A 16121-nucleotide genomic window follows, 5' to 3' on the forward strand; every position below is an offset into this window, starting at 1 on the left:
GTGGCGCATCCATTCTCATCGAGTACGCTGGGGACCACGTCGCACATAGTCCTCAGGCACTGCTAGATCATAGTCCTTGAGCATGTTTGCCAAAATCGACATCATCTCCAGAATCGCCAAGTGCCTTCCCGGACACGCCCGCACGCCGCCACCAAACATAAACAGATTGCGTCTATCCTCGTCGTTATGCAGAAAGCCTGCTGGGGTCGTACTTCAGCGGATTCTCCCACACCCTCGGGTTATGATGCGCGCCGGTAACACTTAGGTGAAGATTTCAGTGCCACCTGGGAGAAAATGGCCCTGTAGCGTTACTGCCCTCCTTAGGCACTTTCCTGGGCCACAGCCCGCCGGATGTTGGGTGAAACCGCATGGACTCGAACAGACAGGCTTCCAAGAACGGCAGCTTGGTATGCGCTTCGATACACTTGTGACTAGATGGTCCAGGCCGAACTCGCCTCGAACTTCATCCACTGCACGCCGGTAGTGCTCTGGGTGGAGCATCAGCAGATGCACTGTCCACATCATTGTAGTAGCCACTGCCTCACTGCCTGCCAGCAGCGTATTCAAACTCTCCACCTTGAACTTGCCGCTCAGGTCATGCTGGGTCTTGGATTGTGGATCTTCGGCGTCGACAAATACTTGCAGAATGTCCACCGGCTTGTCCTTGTGCGTAGTTAGGTACTCGTGGCGCATGTTGACAGACTCAACCGTGTACCTGGTTACCTCGTCGTACCCGTGCTTCCATGGATACAGCAAGGTCGAGAATGGAAATATGTTGAGAACTGGAAAGTTTTGACCGTAAGCCCAAGTATGTGAACGTGTCCTTCATCCAGTTTGACAATTGTCCAATCGTCCCTGGCCAGTGCTCCAGTGGACCGTCCAAACGCCAGTGAACTGCATTGTATCAAATGTGGCGAGCAGGAAATCCTTGTTGTAGTTTATCTCCACACTGCCGTCGGTGGACTGCGCCAGCAGCGCGTCCCACTTGGCCTTCAGCGACTCCGGCCCATGCATGGCTAAAATCGGCTCGACCTTGGCTAAATGCGCGGTGTTGAGGTATGGCCGCATCTGCCGCCGACGCACATCTGCAAGTTCTGGGTTGCGTGTGCTGAACATAGTCTCGATACCGCTGAAGGTCAACGCCACGGTAAAACTCTGTCTTGCGGAAATTGTGCGAGCGATACACGGCACGGATGTCGGCTGGATGCGAAATCACAACTGCATTGGGCCGGTAGACGTAAATGTCGCCATAGCGTTCGGTCTCCTTGCTTGAGTATTTCACCGTCTGGCCAAGTAAGCCGATTATATCTGCACGTTTGCCAGTCAGCCGCGCGAGGAAGGGGCCGGGAATGTGGCGGAGTGGGGAGAAAAACAGGGCGTAAACTACGCGATGTACCACCACCAGAGTGGCTATCGCAGCGAGGATGCTGGGCCAACCAAGGACCAGCGCAGCGTCAGGTAGAGCAAGTGAATACTGACTGGCACGCATTTTAGAGAGAAACAAGCAACTACTTTCAACGCACTAAAAAGAGTTTCGGCAACCCCACTCTCCTCCAAACCACTATTTATGTAATCGGACAGTTTGAGGCAAAGCATGTAGTGGCCTGCGGCATTCATAATTACGTTGGTGGCTCATGCCTCATAGAGCGGATGTCCAACCGGCAGTCCGCTGTTGGATGCTGCTCCATTCTTTAGGTGCTTGGAGGAATATTAGGGTGGCTGTGGGAATCGCACCAGATGACCACCGCCATCCACCGCATTCCTATCGCGCCGGAGTGGCTCATGGTGGAAAAACAGACAACGCCAAGCCCGAGCTCATAATCATGATAGATCCGCATCTGCTGCCAACAACTCCAACCATGAATATATTCGCAAGTGGCAACGATGAGAACACAAAAGGCACATGGCTACGATGCTATTCGCACCCATGTTCTTACAGCCACTTACACATTGTCATCTTTTCCACTCACGGATATACTCATGATTAAAGTCACTGGCATGCAATAAAGACAACAACGATGGTGTAGTGTAGAAATGAGATAAATTTGAATACTAGAGAACCAAAGAAGACAAATCTAACTACAGTCGGACTATGCTACTTGAATGCGAAAAAAATTGACAAGTCATGTAAAAAAAAAAAAAAGGCGTGCTCAATTGCAATAGTAGCCACATGCTGTGGTTGATATAGTTTGTCAATCCAGATAATGAAAGAAACCAGTTTGCAGAGCGCTGAATCCCTCGGACGTTTTCACCCACATGCATGTGGTGATGAAAAATAAAGGTACACAGATATGACTCGGGGTACACGTAATCCAGATCAACATGAAATAGGCCGGTATGAACCATAACCCCTGATTGTACACGCGATTGAGTAGCCAACAGCGGGAGAAAAACTTTTCCCTTGCTCTCCCTCTTCGATCCCGGTTTTATTTTCTCACACGACCAACTATGGCAGGGCCAGGCAACTCAAAATCCAGCGGCAAGCGCAAGTACCAACACGCAACTGCGCAGCAGCAGCAGGCCCAGGCCACGGCCAACTTTTCGCTGGCCAAGGCGCGCTCAGTCGACGTCACGGGGTTCGTCGAATCGCGCAGCTTCGAAATCAACGCCCTGCAGCGCTCGCTCGACAACTCCAGTAACAACGGCATGGCACGCGCATTCCAGACCCTGCCGCGCCATCTGCGCCGCCGCGCCGCCAGCCATAACGTTAAGCGGATCCCCAAGCGGCTGCGCGACAAGGCGATCTCGGAGATGAAGAAGTCGGCCATGTCATCGAAGAAGCTAGATGGCACTGGAAAGCTGACGAATGCCAAAAGCGGCAACCGGTACAAGCGCCGCCGCACACGGTCGGTTCGGGAGGAGTACGAGCTGCGGCAGCGCGGGAAGCGGTGGCTGGAGACGCATGTGTGGCATGCGAAGCGCATGCATATGGAGGAGCGGTGGGGGACGATGGTTGCCAGGACGCCAAATGAGCGCAGCCATCGTGCCGCATACCGGGCAGCCAAGGAAAAAGCGTTCGTCGAGGATGTGTCGTATTTTGCCATGCTCCAGGTGGTGGGCCCGCAGGAGCAGATCGTGAAGGCACTGGAGGCCATGATGGCAAAGGGAGTGGCAACTGTGGCAATGGAGCGGTTTTTGAGCGGTAGCAGGGCAGCCCCTGTTACCTTTTATCGTGTGGGCAAGGCGCCGCTAGACTGTCTTGGTCCGGCGTTGGCGATCTGGAAGCCGCAGCAGAGTGGCGACAGCAGCCGGACGCTGTGGATCAGAGCGCACCCAGCAATCTCCACCTCTGTTGTCGAAGAGATCAATAAGGCGTGCCAATCGCAGAGCTGTGCTGGTGTATCGGTAGAGGACATCACGACCGATCTGGTAGCGTTCGAACTGCTAGGCGGGCAGTCGACCCCGCTGCTGGCGTCGATTATTAACCCGAACATCTGTGATCCAGAGGGTACTGGTGGGAGGCTTGTGAACACCATTGCCAACAAACCAAGCCCGGCATCGCTGCCCGAAGGTTCTGTAATTGCACTGCGTATCCATGACCCGCGGCTTAAATTCCCCTACAAGCTGGAGAAAACAGATGAACGTCCAGCGGAGCACGAGCAGAAGGAGCTGGCCAATCTGATGCTTCACTGGCCTAAGGACACCAACCAGTTTTCGCAGGACTCTAACGATGCAGGGATTTGGGATATTGCGCAGACACGCAGCGATCTGGAGCGGCGGGTCTCGGAGCACCAGCTCAACGAGCGGCGTCGTGACATTCTGGTGCCTGGGACCAAGCTCACACCCGACCCCCTAATCGATGTCACCTGTCCCTCTGCTTCTAATCCGAACTGGTCCCGAGGCTCTGCTCGGGTCGCCCTCGTCTACTCTGGACTCCGAGTATGTTGACAGTCTGGCGCATGGCTGGACCGTACTTGCACCGCGCGGCTGGGGCATGCCTCTCTGGCTGTCGTTTATTTTCGCGGGCGCGCGTGCCCAAGGCTACCAAGAGCGCCACCACATTGCATTCGAGGCTGGGCTACCGATTTTCCCGCTGCACTGGCCTGGCACGCGCTCCTACGACGACTGGACTGGGCCGATTGCCCATGACGACTACCTGCGGTGGTCGCGTCGCCCGATGGCCAAGCGTGAGAACTACCTGAAGCATGGCGTGGAGTCACCGTTCTTCCCGCCATTCCACCAGCTGCTGGGTCTACAAGGCATACCGGCTCCAGTACCCTGTTGTTTCTAGCGATGACCTGGAGTGCCGCAAGGACCGGATCCGTGCAATTAAGGAGAAGAAGAGCAAAGCTGCAGAGGGCAGCAGCCAGGATGCAGAGATGCAGGTATCTGTCGACGAACACAATTCCTCTTTGGACCCGATCTGGGTGGCTGCAGGCGAGTGGCTCGCGCTGGCTATTCGTAGAATGTTGGTAACGGCCGAGATCCGACGTCATTCCGTTTGAGCAATGGGCCGAGCCGGTACTAGCGCAGCTGGCAGACTCTGAAGTAACCCCTGCTACTTGAGCGCTGTCTGGTGCGCGTGCGGACTGGACTGCAGTGGCCGTGGAACGCCCGACAAGAACGCCCGTGTCTGCGTTAGCGAAGGTGACTCTGAGCAGATCGGGTATGTCATGACAGGGTCGTTTTCGCTGGCCCGTGGATCGGGTATGGCCATCGGTGCATGCTCCCTGCGTGGTCTTTATGATATGTGGAGGCGTGAGGCACACACTGTTGTTGTGAAGAACAATAACGGGGGGCCAACACGTAGTGCATATTTGAAGGTTCTTCCATGATGAGATATCGATTTGACAATATATAACACGCTAGAACGCGCTTATTAGACACATTTGTTTGGTATTCTACATGGGCAGGTTATGACACTATCCCTTGTCCTACATGATGTCATCAATGCTGGCCTGTTCTATTCCAGACACTAGCAGTCTGTGAGAGAACGGGCAATGGCCCTGCACCATCAGGGTCGTCCTCTTTTGTCAGTCGACACACGCTTGACAGAGTAGATGATTGGGAATGCAAATATGGAATATACCAAAAGGATCCAACAACCCGGTGGTACATCTATAGACGACCAAACCAAGAGGTGCAGGCATACCTGGCATGTAGTATTGTAGTAGTAGCTGCCACTAGGCATGCGGTGTGAGTGTGAGACAGCGCCAGATTAGGTGAGTCCATGATCCCGAATCAGCATATGCAAGTTTTGACAACCTTCGTGCATGTGCCCTTAGTCAGCCGCCAAGCGGCATCTTCAAGAGAGAGACTGGCTCGGGACATGCCCACAGAAGAGAGACTTAACTGGGACGGGGCACCCATCTGTACTCCACTGCGGACTCTGGCTCTGCTTCAGGGTCCCTGCGACATATGCTGCTCTGTGCTGAGCCAAGGCGATGGTGGCACCATGCACATAGCGAATGACCAGGGTTGTCAATCCCTGCAAAGGAAGTCTGAGTCGTAAGCATAAAGGAGGTTGTGAACTTGGAACAGCACCTAGAGATCTTTTTCCCACTGCCCAGTACTCTGGCGATGGCGCTGGACCCTGGCTCTTCTCTTTACCTCCTTTTTCACTTTGTCTATACCCTTTCTTCTGGACACTAGGTTTGTTTCTGCTTGACCGCCTTTTCCTCCATTTTTAATATTGGAGCTGGAACCGGCTTCCACTTGAATACTGTATTTATACAACAGCATGGCTGACAGGAAAATGCTGAAGCAATAGGTGCTTTTGCCACAACTCCACCTCTGGATATTCCACCCCACACACCTTGTGAATAACCAGGTCCCACGGTCGTGTGAGCCTCCAGTTCATTAGCGTTTACCCGATTGTGCCTTGTGGAGCACACATACACAACTGACGGGTTTGGTGTCTGTTTAATCTCCTACATATCACACTTCCCTATTCAGGTACCTGAACAAGCCGTCTGTATCACCATATATTTGCAGTGAGCACACTCCTTTGTTTGTCGCCATCCTCCGGCTCAACATGAGGAGAAACCCATGGTACGTGCATAGGGGCTGGCTCCACCTGCCTCCCGCTCTCTCCGACTCCCATGCAGCATGCTGCAGCCTGCTCATATGGCCAACACCTGACACTCCTAGGGCAGCCTAGATGTCACGCCTGGCTCTCTCAGTTTCTGGATATGACCTCACATCCGTATCCTTACACACCGGCACATCAGCCCTGTTTTCTCTGTGTTTCCCCCTCATCCCGCTGCATGTACGCTGGCGCATGATACACCTTGCCAGCACCCAGAGAGTACGGAAAGGCTGAACAATGGGAAGGATTTCGTGTATTTTTGCTACTTTACATTTTGAAATAATCTTTGGCCAGGACGCACAATGAGGCAGCCAGCACACGCACCGCCTGCCATGGGAATCCCTGATAAATAGCCCCGGCCCTCCTCACCACTCCCTCCATTCCCCATAGCACATAGCAACTTCCACCACTTTTATACTTCCAACATGATATGCTACAGTTCTCCCCACCCCTCCATTCACCAAGGTGCCCACCCACGTCCTGTCCAAGATATTCAGCCACGTCTGTCCTCGGACTCGAAGCCCAGCTATGACAACAGGTACAGGCTCAAGTTTGCTCTCCTCTTATCCTGGTGCTGCCGTGCCTGGAAGGACGCCCTGCCTGAGAAAGCCGTGGACACCGTCACATTCGAGCACAGTCCGCACTGGCCAATGCAACGGTGCTGGGAACCATGGCATCGAAGTGGCGGTCCAACGTCAACGAGTTCATCAAGCTCAAGGCTACCCTGTCGGCCAAGAAGCTCCTCATCATCATGGACAGCGGATGCGAGTGCAGGCCGACTCTCAGGGATGTGATGAAACAGTTCCGCTTCGAAGTACATGACTGGAAAAACATCAGATCCATTCATTTCGCTGGACCCGGTATCTACGAGCCTGGTACCGACTCTCCTCCATTCCAGCTGGGCGAGTATGCCGATGGCGAGCTCGACAAGTTCAAGTCATTCCTGACCAACATCACATCTCTCACTCACAGCCTGTCCCGCCATGGGCATATCCCTGTAGTGGTTGAGCACTAGGATCCCACAGAGGACTGTTCCCGCTCATCAAGCAGCTGCACAAGCTGTACGAGGAAACCTGCTTGGTGTACAAGTAACCTGTCCAGTTCAGCCATCTCCATTCCCAGGAGCGTTGTTCCGGCCCAAAGAAGCTCATCATCGACTACTTGTACCTGAAGAGCATTGGTGCGAAACGAGAATATCCCAATCGAGGATCTTGATGCAGCTCCAAGTCTTTATGCTTGAACGGGCCACATCAGATGAAACTTACTTCAAAACAAGCAGCCCAGTGGACGTACAACTTCAAGAACCTCACGACCATCACGCTACGCTTTCGAGATTACCATGAAACGGTGCCTACCGACAGCTGCCGACAGAAATTGCCATGGTTTATTTCCCGAGCATACGGAACGTTGACAATCGCCGAATTCGTCCAAGGTCTACATGTCGATTTCTATCCAAATGTTTCCATGGCTGCAACCTGCAGTTCCCTGCGAATGATTGAGGATGCTGAGGGTCTGCGTCGGGTAGACCCCCAGATTGTCAGGAAATGTCCAATTCCTGGAAATTTTTATGAAGACACCTGCTGGCTTGACTACTCCCACTGCCGCGCGACATCTTGACCCGGTTTTACACGGCTCCATCCAGCGTCCAAGAAGCAAGACTTATTGGAAGCGACCTTGTCTTTTCAGGTACTACGGTATGGATCAACTTGAAGCTTCTGGAAATCGACCTGGCAATGACTGACATGTGTCATCTGGCAAGTATGATTGTCCAACTTCCGTGTCTATGGCGTCTACGGCTCCTTTGCATAGCATTGATGATGCCTGGATTTCATAAATGTGCTTGGGAGCTTGGGCCTGCTAATTTGGATGCATTGACCATTCGCGAAATCGCCAAGAATCACTCGAGCGAGATCCTGCGCAGCAGACAGAGGGCTCAGAAGGCTGCTTCAAGGGGCCAGAAGCGGTCACAGAAAGCGTCAACCAACCAGCCGTATATATCAGCTTCACCTACCAGTCACCCGCGTCCACAGGCAGCGTCAAGCACCGCACCGGTTCGGAATTGTGCCTAGTATTGGCGAGTCCGCAGAAATCAGCAGGCAAAAAGCGCCGTAAGGAAACAGCTCCAAGATCACTACTGTTTCACAGAGAACCTGCGACAAATCCAACCACGGCCCGAAGGGATGCCACATGTTATGCCAGAGGTATCCCGTAAGCCTGTTGTCAAGAGGTCACTGCCAAGCAAGAACTCAGGCGAACAAGAAGCAGAAGACCAAAGATCAACTCTGAGGGATACTTCCTGAGCGAGCGGCTGCAAGTCTTCCAAGTCGTGTCTGCCAATGCTAGAGCGAAGCAGATCATTCTCGAGATGCTCCACTATCTCCCAAAGCTGGACAGCATCAAGGTAGTCGACGGGTTTGGCGATGTGGTGCGGGCTGAACTTCCTAAACGGAACAGCAGCAGTACTGTTAGCGTCTCTGAGTTCCCGCCTCCCGAGTAGTTCTTACCATATATTTTACTTAGTACATTTAGGCACTTAAATGATATGCAGCATAGCATCTATTCACTCACAGCAGGACACTGTCAAGATATTCACACAGCGCCCAGTGACACTGCCGGCTTCCAGAATTATCAAATATCACACATGGAAATCACACATTCAGATCGAAGATCAACGACGAGTGGCACACCCTGCCACACCAAATATGGCGCCAGCATCTTTCCCTCGGAGGAAGTCACATGCCCCCTCACAACAAAGGAGAGTTCGGCATGCAGGACGTATTGCTCACGTTGGCCGAATTGGTGCATAAAGAGAGGCGGAGCACGTTGAGGTGCCAAATTGGGCAGCACGTAGAGTACAATCCCAAAACAATCCCATAGGGCACCAGGGCTCTTGACAGCGAATACCAGGACAACAGGCTTAGAGTTCACTAAACAAGGGTTGGGGTTGGCTTGGACAAAAGAGCCAGTCCGACAGCCAAGAGATTGTGGACATCGAGGGAGAGGGCAACGAGCATGTATTTATTAGCTGCCTCATTTTACACACTACCTGTTTCATAGTCATATCTTCTTTGCTTCTATCAACACGACACTACCTGTGCTATCACTTACAGTTTACGTATAGTATATATCAAAATGTCTCTCACTATCAGTAATAGTCTTCGCAACGCACAACAATATGAGATCGATGGAAGGCAAGATGACAGTATCACGTTAGATTATGTCCACGAGTTTGTTTATGTCGACTGATGGGATTGATTTTAATATAATAACTCAATTATAAACCACTAGCTTTTATTTAATACTAAAAGCTAATGTCAGGCAGTGTAGATAGCATAAGGGCTTTGCTGAAATAATGTTGCTCTTCGTGGTGAAAATATGTGAATAGAATACTTGAGTATCACGATTGTTCGGTAGTGATTAAAAGGAGTCCAGTGGCTATCTTGGCAGTAGGTTGCTGCAGCAAGCACCTGTGGTTGTACATAAGGAGCTTGATCCCATACAGGACAGAACCGACTGCTCAGAATGGATTACCATCTCACAAAACCGGTTGGATGGGGCTTCGGTTGTCTACAGAGAGCGTATACCTTGTAGTAGACTACATACTTGTTTACCAGAGATACAGAATTCTGTTGAACCCTTTATAGTAATGATGTTTCGCAGTGAAACTAGGCTGATATCCTTGTCGTGGACAAATGGCGAGATACTATCCATACCATGCTATGATAGGTTATACTGCTTGTCCATGTGAAATACTTGAATATTTGCCATAGCCAATCAAGACGAGGTAGAGAATGGCCGTAGGACAATTATCAGAAATAACAATGCTCTCGGCAGTGATTACGAGGACAACAGGCTTGGAGCCCACTAAACAAGGGTTGGGGTTGGCTTGGACAGAAATACCAGTTCAACAGCCAAGAGATGGTGGGCATCGAGGGAGAAGGCAGCGAGAATGTGTTTATTAGTTGCCATGTCGTACACACTACGTGTTTCATATTCTTATCTTTTTCGTTTTCATTGATACATACTCTACCAATACTATCGGCTACAATTTACATAAAATGTTTATCAAGGTGTCTCCTGTTGGTAATATCTTTCGCAACGCACAGCTCTATGAGATCTATGGGGTTCAGGAAGCGTCAAACGTATTCGAGGATGCTCTGGATTATGTTAGGGTATAGCTCTGTTAAACATGTTTTTAATATATTTTGATATCCATATATCATGAAGTGCCCTGTAATACCAAAGACGAGAGTTTTACTCTATGGATGGTATAGTTGCTTTGCTGACATCGTCATTTTTATGGCAAAAATTGGTGAACAAATATTCACATTCAGTGATTACTTGATAGTGTATAACAGGGGCCTATTGGCTACTTTGACAGCAGGCTGCTACAGCAGGCAGGTGGAAACTTAAGCAGGGAGCTTGAAATGGCATGGTACTGAGCTAATTGCCCAAAAATGAACTATCATGCAGTGAGAGTTGGTTCAATATGTTGTAGGTCTAAAGCACACGGTGGGTGGTGTAGGGCAAGACAAAGAATTAAGGAATAAGTAGCAAAAGATGCCTTATATGTGATTATGTGTGTAACTTTCGTGTAGCGCAGATTCCGAAAAGGCTGTCAAGCGATGGTATCTTAATCCAGAAATATGCGAGCGCTGTGAGCGTATCAGCAATAGAATGTGACAGAGCCAAGGAGTATATATTGATGAAGAAAGCTAAAGAGAAGTAGGAAAGGAGAGGCGAGCGAAAAGGCTTTATACCATCGCTCGGATGACACAGCCAAAAAGAAGAAGAAAGAATAAAGAACAGCAGGATGAATAACTATGTAGTTCACAGTAATCGGATCTTGAGATTCGAACAGAGGCTGCTGTAAGGAACAGCTGTAAATGTAAGCAAAGAACTTTAAATGACATAGATAGACGCAACTGCCAAAAATGAGCTATTATTTAGTGAGAGTTGGTCAGATAACTTTCTACTTGTTATCAGACAGCGTATATTCTCTATCAACCTACATGTTTACTAGAGATACTGAACTCTTTTGAACACCTTATAGGAAGGACATATCGCAGTGAAGCTAAGGTACTATCGTTGTCGTGGACAAATGACAAGATACTATCCATATCGTGCGATGATAGACTACTGTTTGTCCATGCGAATTACCTGAATATTTGACATAGCCAATCAAGAAAAGAGGTGGAGAATCACCATAAAATAATTCTCAGCAACAACAATGCTCTAGGTGGCGAATATGAGAACAATGGGTTTGAAGCCCACTCAACGTGGGTTGGGGTAGACTTGGACAAACGAACCAGCTTGATAGCCAAAAATGATAGACGTTGAGGAAGCGAAGGGCGAAGAATATCTGCTTATTAATTGCCACGTCTTAAACATGAGGTGTTCAACAATCTTATCTTTTTCGCTTTCATCGACACTTGCACTACCAGTGCCATTGCCTACAGTTTACATATAATGTGTTTCAAGATGTCTCCACTGCCAGTAATACCCTTCGCAACCCACAGCAAATATGACCTCTACGGGAAGCAGGACGTGCATACAACGATAGAAATTACGCGTGATTATTGCGGGTATCATTCCTGATGATTTTTAATTAAAACATTGACTCAATTGTAAACTGTCAACTGCCCTGTAATGCCGAAGACGAACAGTGGACACAGGGGATGACATAAACACTTTGCTGACAGTATCTTATTTTCAATGTGGAAATTTCTTAACGGACATTTCTTTGCAATGATTGCTAAATAATGGTTTAAAGGAATCCAGCACCTACCTTTACTGGATTCTGCCATAGCAAGCAGCAGTAAATAGAAGCAAGGAGCTTGAAGCCGTACAGGTCAGAGGCAACTGATCAAAATGGACTACCGTTCCTCAGCAGCTGGTTGGACAAAGTTCTAATCCTCAACCGGGAACGCATGGTTTTTAGTAGGCCAAATATTTGTTTATGATAATATCTGCATGCTGTTTAATATTTTACTAAAGATTCACTAAAGCAAAACTAATACACAGTCCTTATCGTCGACAAATAGCAAGACACCCTTCATATATTGCGTTTCACTCTCAGAATTGTAATGCCAGTACTGGGCCCCTCGTCTGGATCCCTGGTTCGTGTCACCCCATGGTTAAAATTGAGTTAATCTACAACACGAAGAAAAAGAAACTTTCGCATCATGTAAGAGCGGAAAACAATATAGATTAAAAAGACTTCAAGCGATGCTTTTTTGTAATTGTTGCCCACGCGAATAGCTTGTATATTTGCCACTGCCAATTTAGTCGGGGTAAAGAATGACTACAAATAAATTCTCAGAAACAACAATGCTCTAGATGACGAATACGAGAACAATATGCTTGAAGCCCACTCAACGTGGGTTGGGGTAGCCATGGCCAAATGAGCCACTTTGACAGTCAAGAAATGGTGGCCACCGAAGGAGAGGGCAATGAACATGCATTTATTAGTTGCCTCATCTTACACACTACCTGTTTCATAGTCTTTATCTTTTTGCTTCTATCAACACGACACTGCCTGTGCTATCACTTACAGTTTACGTATAATATATATCAAAATGTCTCCCACTATCAGTAATAGTCTTCGCAACGCACAACAATATGAGATCAATGGGGTTCAGGATGTGACTCATGTATCTGACCTTGCCCGTGATTATTCTGGCTTATAACTATGTTTTTATTGCCTTTAATATATTTGCTGTCACAAACATTTAACTACTCTGTAAAACCAGAGGCAAACGGTGGACACAGTGGATGCCATAAATGCTTCGTTGGCACCATCGTTGTTCAAGATGAAAATTTGCGAGCAGATACTTCCCTGCAGTGCTTGCCTAGTAGTGGTTAAAAGGAGTCCAATAGCTATCTTGGCAGTAGGTTGCTGCAGCAAGCACCTGTGATTGTACATAAGGAGCTTGATCCCATACAGGACAGAACCGACTGCTCAGAATGGATTACCATCTCACAAAACCGGTCGGATGGGGCTTCGGTTGTCTACCAGATATACAAACCCCTGTTGAACCCTTTACAGGAACGATGTTTCGCAGTGAAACTAGGCTAATATCCTTGTCGTGGACAAATGGCGAGATACTGTTGCGCGCCCGATGCGGCTGTCCCTGACATCGACATGTCAGCCGAATCAGGTGACAGAAATCCAGGCGCCAACGAGAGCCCCGCTACAGCCTACGATATGGAGGTAGAGTCTAGCCTCTGATAAGTTGCACAGATGGCAGTATTAAAAACTCCCCTGCGCAACTCGTCTATTCTCTTTTCTCTCTTTTCTTCAGTATTAAATATACATTTAAAAACCCCTACACAGTCGACCAACACAACAATACTATCCATACCATGCTATTGTCATCCTGAACGAACGTCTCGTGACGTTCTGGAAACATTAGTCGAACAGCAGTGACTGCTGGTTGGGAACCTTTCTGTATTAAAGACCGGCAGTCACTGCTGTGATGACTAAGATAGGTTATACTGTTTGTCCATGCGAAATACTTGAATATTTGCCATAGCCAATCAAGACGAGGTAGAGAATGGCCGTAGGACAATTATCAGAAATAACAATGCTCTCGGCAATGATTACGAGGACAACAGGCTTGGAGCCCACTAAACAAGGGTTGGGGTTGGCTTGGACAGAAATACCAGCTCAACAGCCAAGAGATGGTGGGCATGGAGGGAGAGGGCAACGAGAATGTTTTTATTAGTTGCCATGTCGTACACAATACCTGTTCTATACTCTTATCTTTTTCTCTTTTTTTTGATACGTACACTACCAATCTTGTCGCTTGAAGTTTACATATAATGTTTATCAAAGTTACTACCGCCAGTAATGCTCTTCGCAATGCACAACAATGCGATATCTATGGGAACCAGGACGAGAGTATCACACTCGATCTTACGCAGAAATTTTATGACATTTCTTGATGCAGGTATTTTTTTAATATATGAACCCAATGGCAACCCATCAACTGCCCTGTAATGCCAATGGCCAGCACTGAACATAGTTAATAATGTGGTGTCCAAAACTATTTTCCCATTGACGTTATGTGATTGACGTACTCCCCTTTCCAAACCAAGAAATATCGTCAGTTGTTAGCACCTGCTTCTACAATTCCCCATAGGTTCCACAGCGATTGATTTCCTGCCCGTTAAGACTGTTGTGTTGGTCGACTGTGTAGGGGTTTTTAAATGTATATTTAATACTGAAGAAAAGAGAGAAAAGGGAATAGACGAGTTGCGCAGGGGAGTTTTTAATACTGCCATCTGTGCAACTTATCAGAGGCTAGACTCTACCTCCATATCGTAGGCTGTAGCGGGCTCTCGTTGGCGCCTGGATTTCTGTCACCTGATTCGGCTGACATGTCGATGTCAGGGACAGCCGCATCGGGCGCGCAACAAGACCTTCGCTATTATGCGAAAATATAGTGGTATACGATAATATATTGACTGGAAAACGTCCAGGGTTGTGAGCCAGGGACCAGAGACGAGTGGGCTACTTGGTCTTATTTATGTACCCGCCTGATGGCTGTGCTGCGACCCGCTTGCCACCAGTACGACCTTTTTGGGTAGCACGCTGGCTGTAGTGCCTTTTGCAGCCCATATCAGTATGTGTTCTATGGGACCCAGGCAGATTCTACTACAATGGAATATGCATACGAGGTAATTGGCAAATAATTCTACAGAAAACATTCCGATATATTTACATTCTAAAACCATTGCCATTTCTGTAATGCCAAGACCAAAAGTCGGATGCCACGAATGGTGTAGACCTTTCACCCACTAGCATAGAGTTCATCAGTCCTTATATCGCATGAGAGTAATTCTACATTGAGCCAGTTGGCATATTAGATACAGTGATATGTTCAGGGTATGTAGCTAAGCGAGTACTCAGTGTGTTGTATTTATTGAATGTGTAGGGATTTTAAAAGTTATATTTAATACTGAAGAAAAGAGAGAAAAGGGAATAGGCGAGTTGCGCAGGGGAGTCTTCAATATGGAGGTAGAGTCTAGCCTCTGATAAGTTGCACAGACGGCTGTATTGTAGGCTGTAGCGGGGCTCTCGTTGGCGCCTGGCTTGCTGTCACCTGATTCGGCTGACATGTCGACGTCAGGGACAGCCGCAGCGGGCGCGCAACACACTGACGGTTGGACATCCAGTGTATAAGCTATTATCATATAGCTGCTATTGCCACATAGTACCAAAAACAACACCAACGAAGGTCTACAAGCCATCTCTTGGAGAATCGGTGTGGGGATTTATTCTGCATAGAAGCGCTCCGCTGTATATTCCCATTCGAATATTCCGTATAGCAAACCTCTTTTGATCTTTGCCTTTCGCGCTCAGGTGGCCTCTAGAACGAGAAACCGCCGACCCTTTGAGTAATAGCAAGCAATAGAATAACTCTGCTCTTGGCAAAACATGACCTCTACGCTACAGTTTGTGGTGGGACAAAAAAACATAGCTCAAGTAAATAATGCTCGCCAATTTGCTCCTATGAATACGCCCCTTCGTTTACTCGGTGAATAGATTCCGTTCCTCGCACAAAATCTACTATATACACTCGCCAGCTCTAGTCGACTGTTCTATTGAGCGGAATGTTAGTCTAGGGGGAAAAGGAGAAATGATGCACATGCCACCTTGGGTTGCGAGATAGTTCATGCTCGATACTGGTCAGGCTGTGGATAGTAGCTTCACTGGACAGTGTTCTGAGCAGCCGGGAGAGTGGCTCGCTGGCTCAGTCATGCAATGAAAATGTGTAGTACCAGTGGAAACAAAGCACTGGTGGGTCGCGGGATCTGGATCCGGGAGTCCGAGGGTTTCACCAGAATCTGCCTCCTCACAGCTGCAGGTCGGCGATCGAGGGGCAGGAGGCGCTAGCTCTCTGCCTCGGCTGCCACCCAGGGGTCGAGCGTAAAGTTTGCACAGGGGCAGAGTGGATCTGCCCCCGGATCATTTGGGGACAGGTTCTGGTGTACCCACAGAGTCAAATCGTCGCAGTTCAAATTTGACGAAAAGTTTTGCATGTGTCCCCAAGGGGGTTTCTTGGGGCTCCCGTTGCCCGATTGAGCG

General features: G+C 48.7%; 5 protein-coding genes across 5 annotated transcripts; 4 read left to right on the forward strand and 1 right to left on the reverse strand.

Moving 5' to 3' along the window:
- Positions 1–261: 261 nt before the first annotated feature.
- Positions 262–1489, reverse strand: DL89DRAFT_255551 (cytochrome P450; the record flags this gene model as incomplete). Its single annotated transcript, XM_040885365.1, has 3 exons — positions 262–782; positions 840–1037; positions 1084–1489. 3 exons carry the CDS (start codon positions 1487–1489, stop codon positions 262–264), a joined length of 1125 nt encoding a protein of 374 aa, XP_040745244.1.
- A 931-nt stretch (positions 1490–2420) lies between these two features.
- On the forward strand, positions 2421–4816 carry DL89DRAFT_265530 (POP1-domain-containing protein). The gene is given in 6 exon segments (XM_040886704.1): positions 2421–3801; positions 3842–4213; positions 4245–4412; positions 4447–4488; positions 4508–4522; positions 4563–4816. The coding sequence occupies 6 exon segments, from the start codon at positions 2449–2451 to the stop codon at positions 4773–4775; spliced, it is 2163 nt and encodes a 720-aa protein (XP_040745245.1). The 5' UTR covers positions 2421–2448; the 3' UTR covers positions 4776–4816.
- Positions 4817–6260: 1444 nt separating this feature from the next.
- DL89DRAFT_101925 (uncharacterized protein) lies at positions 6261–6906 on the forward strand. The gene has a single exon (XM_040883001.1). The coding sequence runs from the start codon at positions 6454–6456 to the stop codon at positions 6820–6822; it is 369 nt and encodes a 122-aa protein (XP_040745246.1). The 5' UTR covers positions 6261–6453; the 3' UTR covers positions 6823–6906.
- A 1683-nt stretch (positions 6907–8589) lies between these two features.
- On the forward strand, positions 8590–8955 carry DL89DRAFT_265532 (uncharacterized protein; the record flags this gene model as incomplete). The annotated part of the gene is made up of 1 exon (XM_040886705.1): positions 8590–8955. A coding segment is annotated over one exon (196 nt), but the record flags the coding sequence as incomplete, so codon positions are not given.
- Positions 8956–10568: 1613 nt separating this feature from the next.
- DL89DRAFT_265534 (uncharacterized protein) lies at positions 10569–10831 on the forward strand (the record flags this gene model as incomplete). Its single annotated transcript, XM_040886706.1, has 1 exon — positions 10569–10831. A coding segment is annotated over one exon (173 nt), but the record flags the coding sequence as incomplete, so codon positions are not given.
- Positions 10832–16121: the final 5290 nt, after the last annotated feature.

This window comes from Linderina pennispora, assembly GCF_002104995.1.
Source record: "Linderina pennispora strain ATCC 12442 chromosome Unknown DL89scaffold_3, whole genome shotgun sequence".
Lineage (NCBI taxonomy): Eukaryota > Fungi > Kickxellomycota > Kickxellomycetes > Kickxellales > Kickxellaceae > Linderina > Linderina pennispora.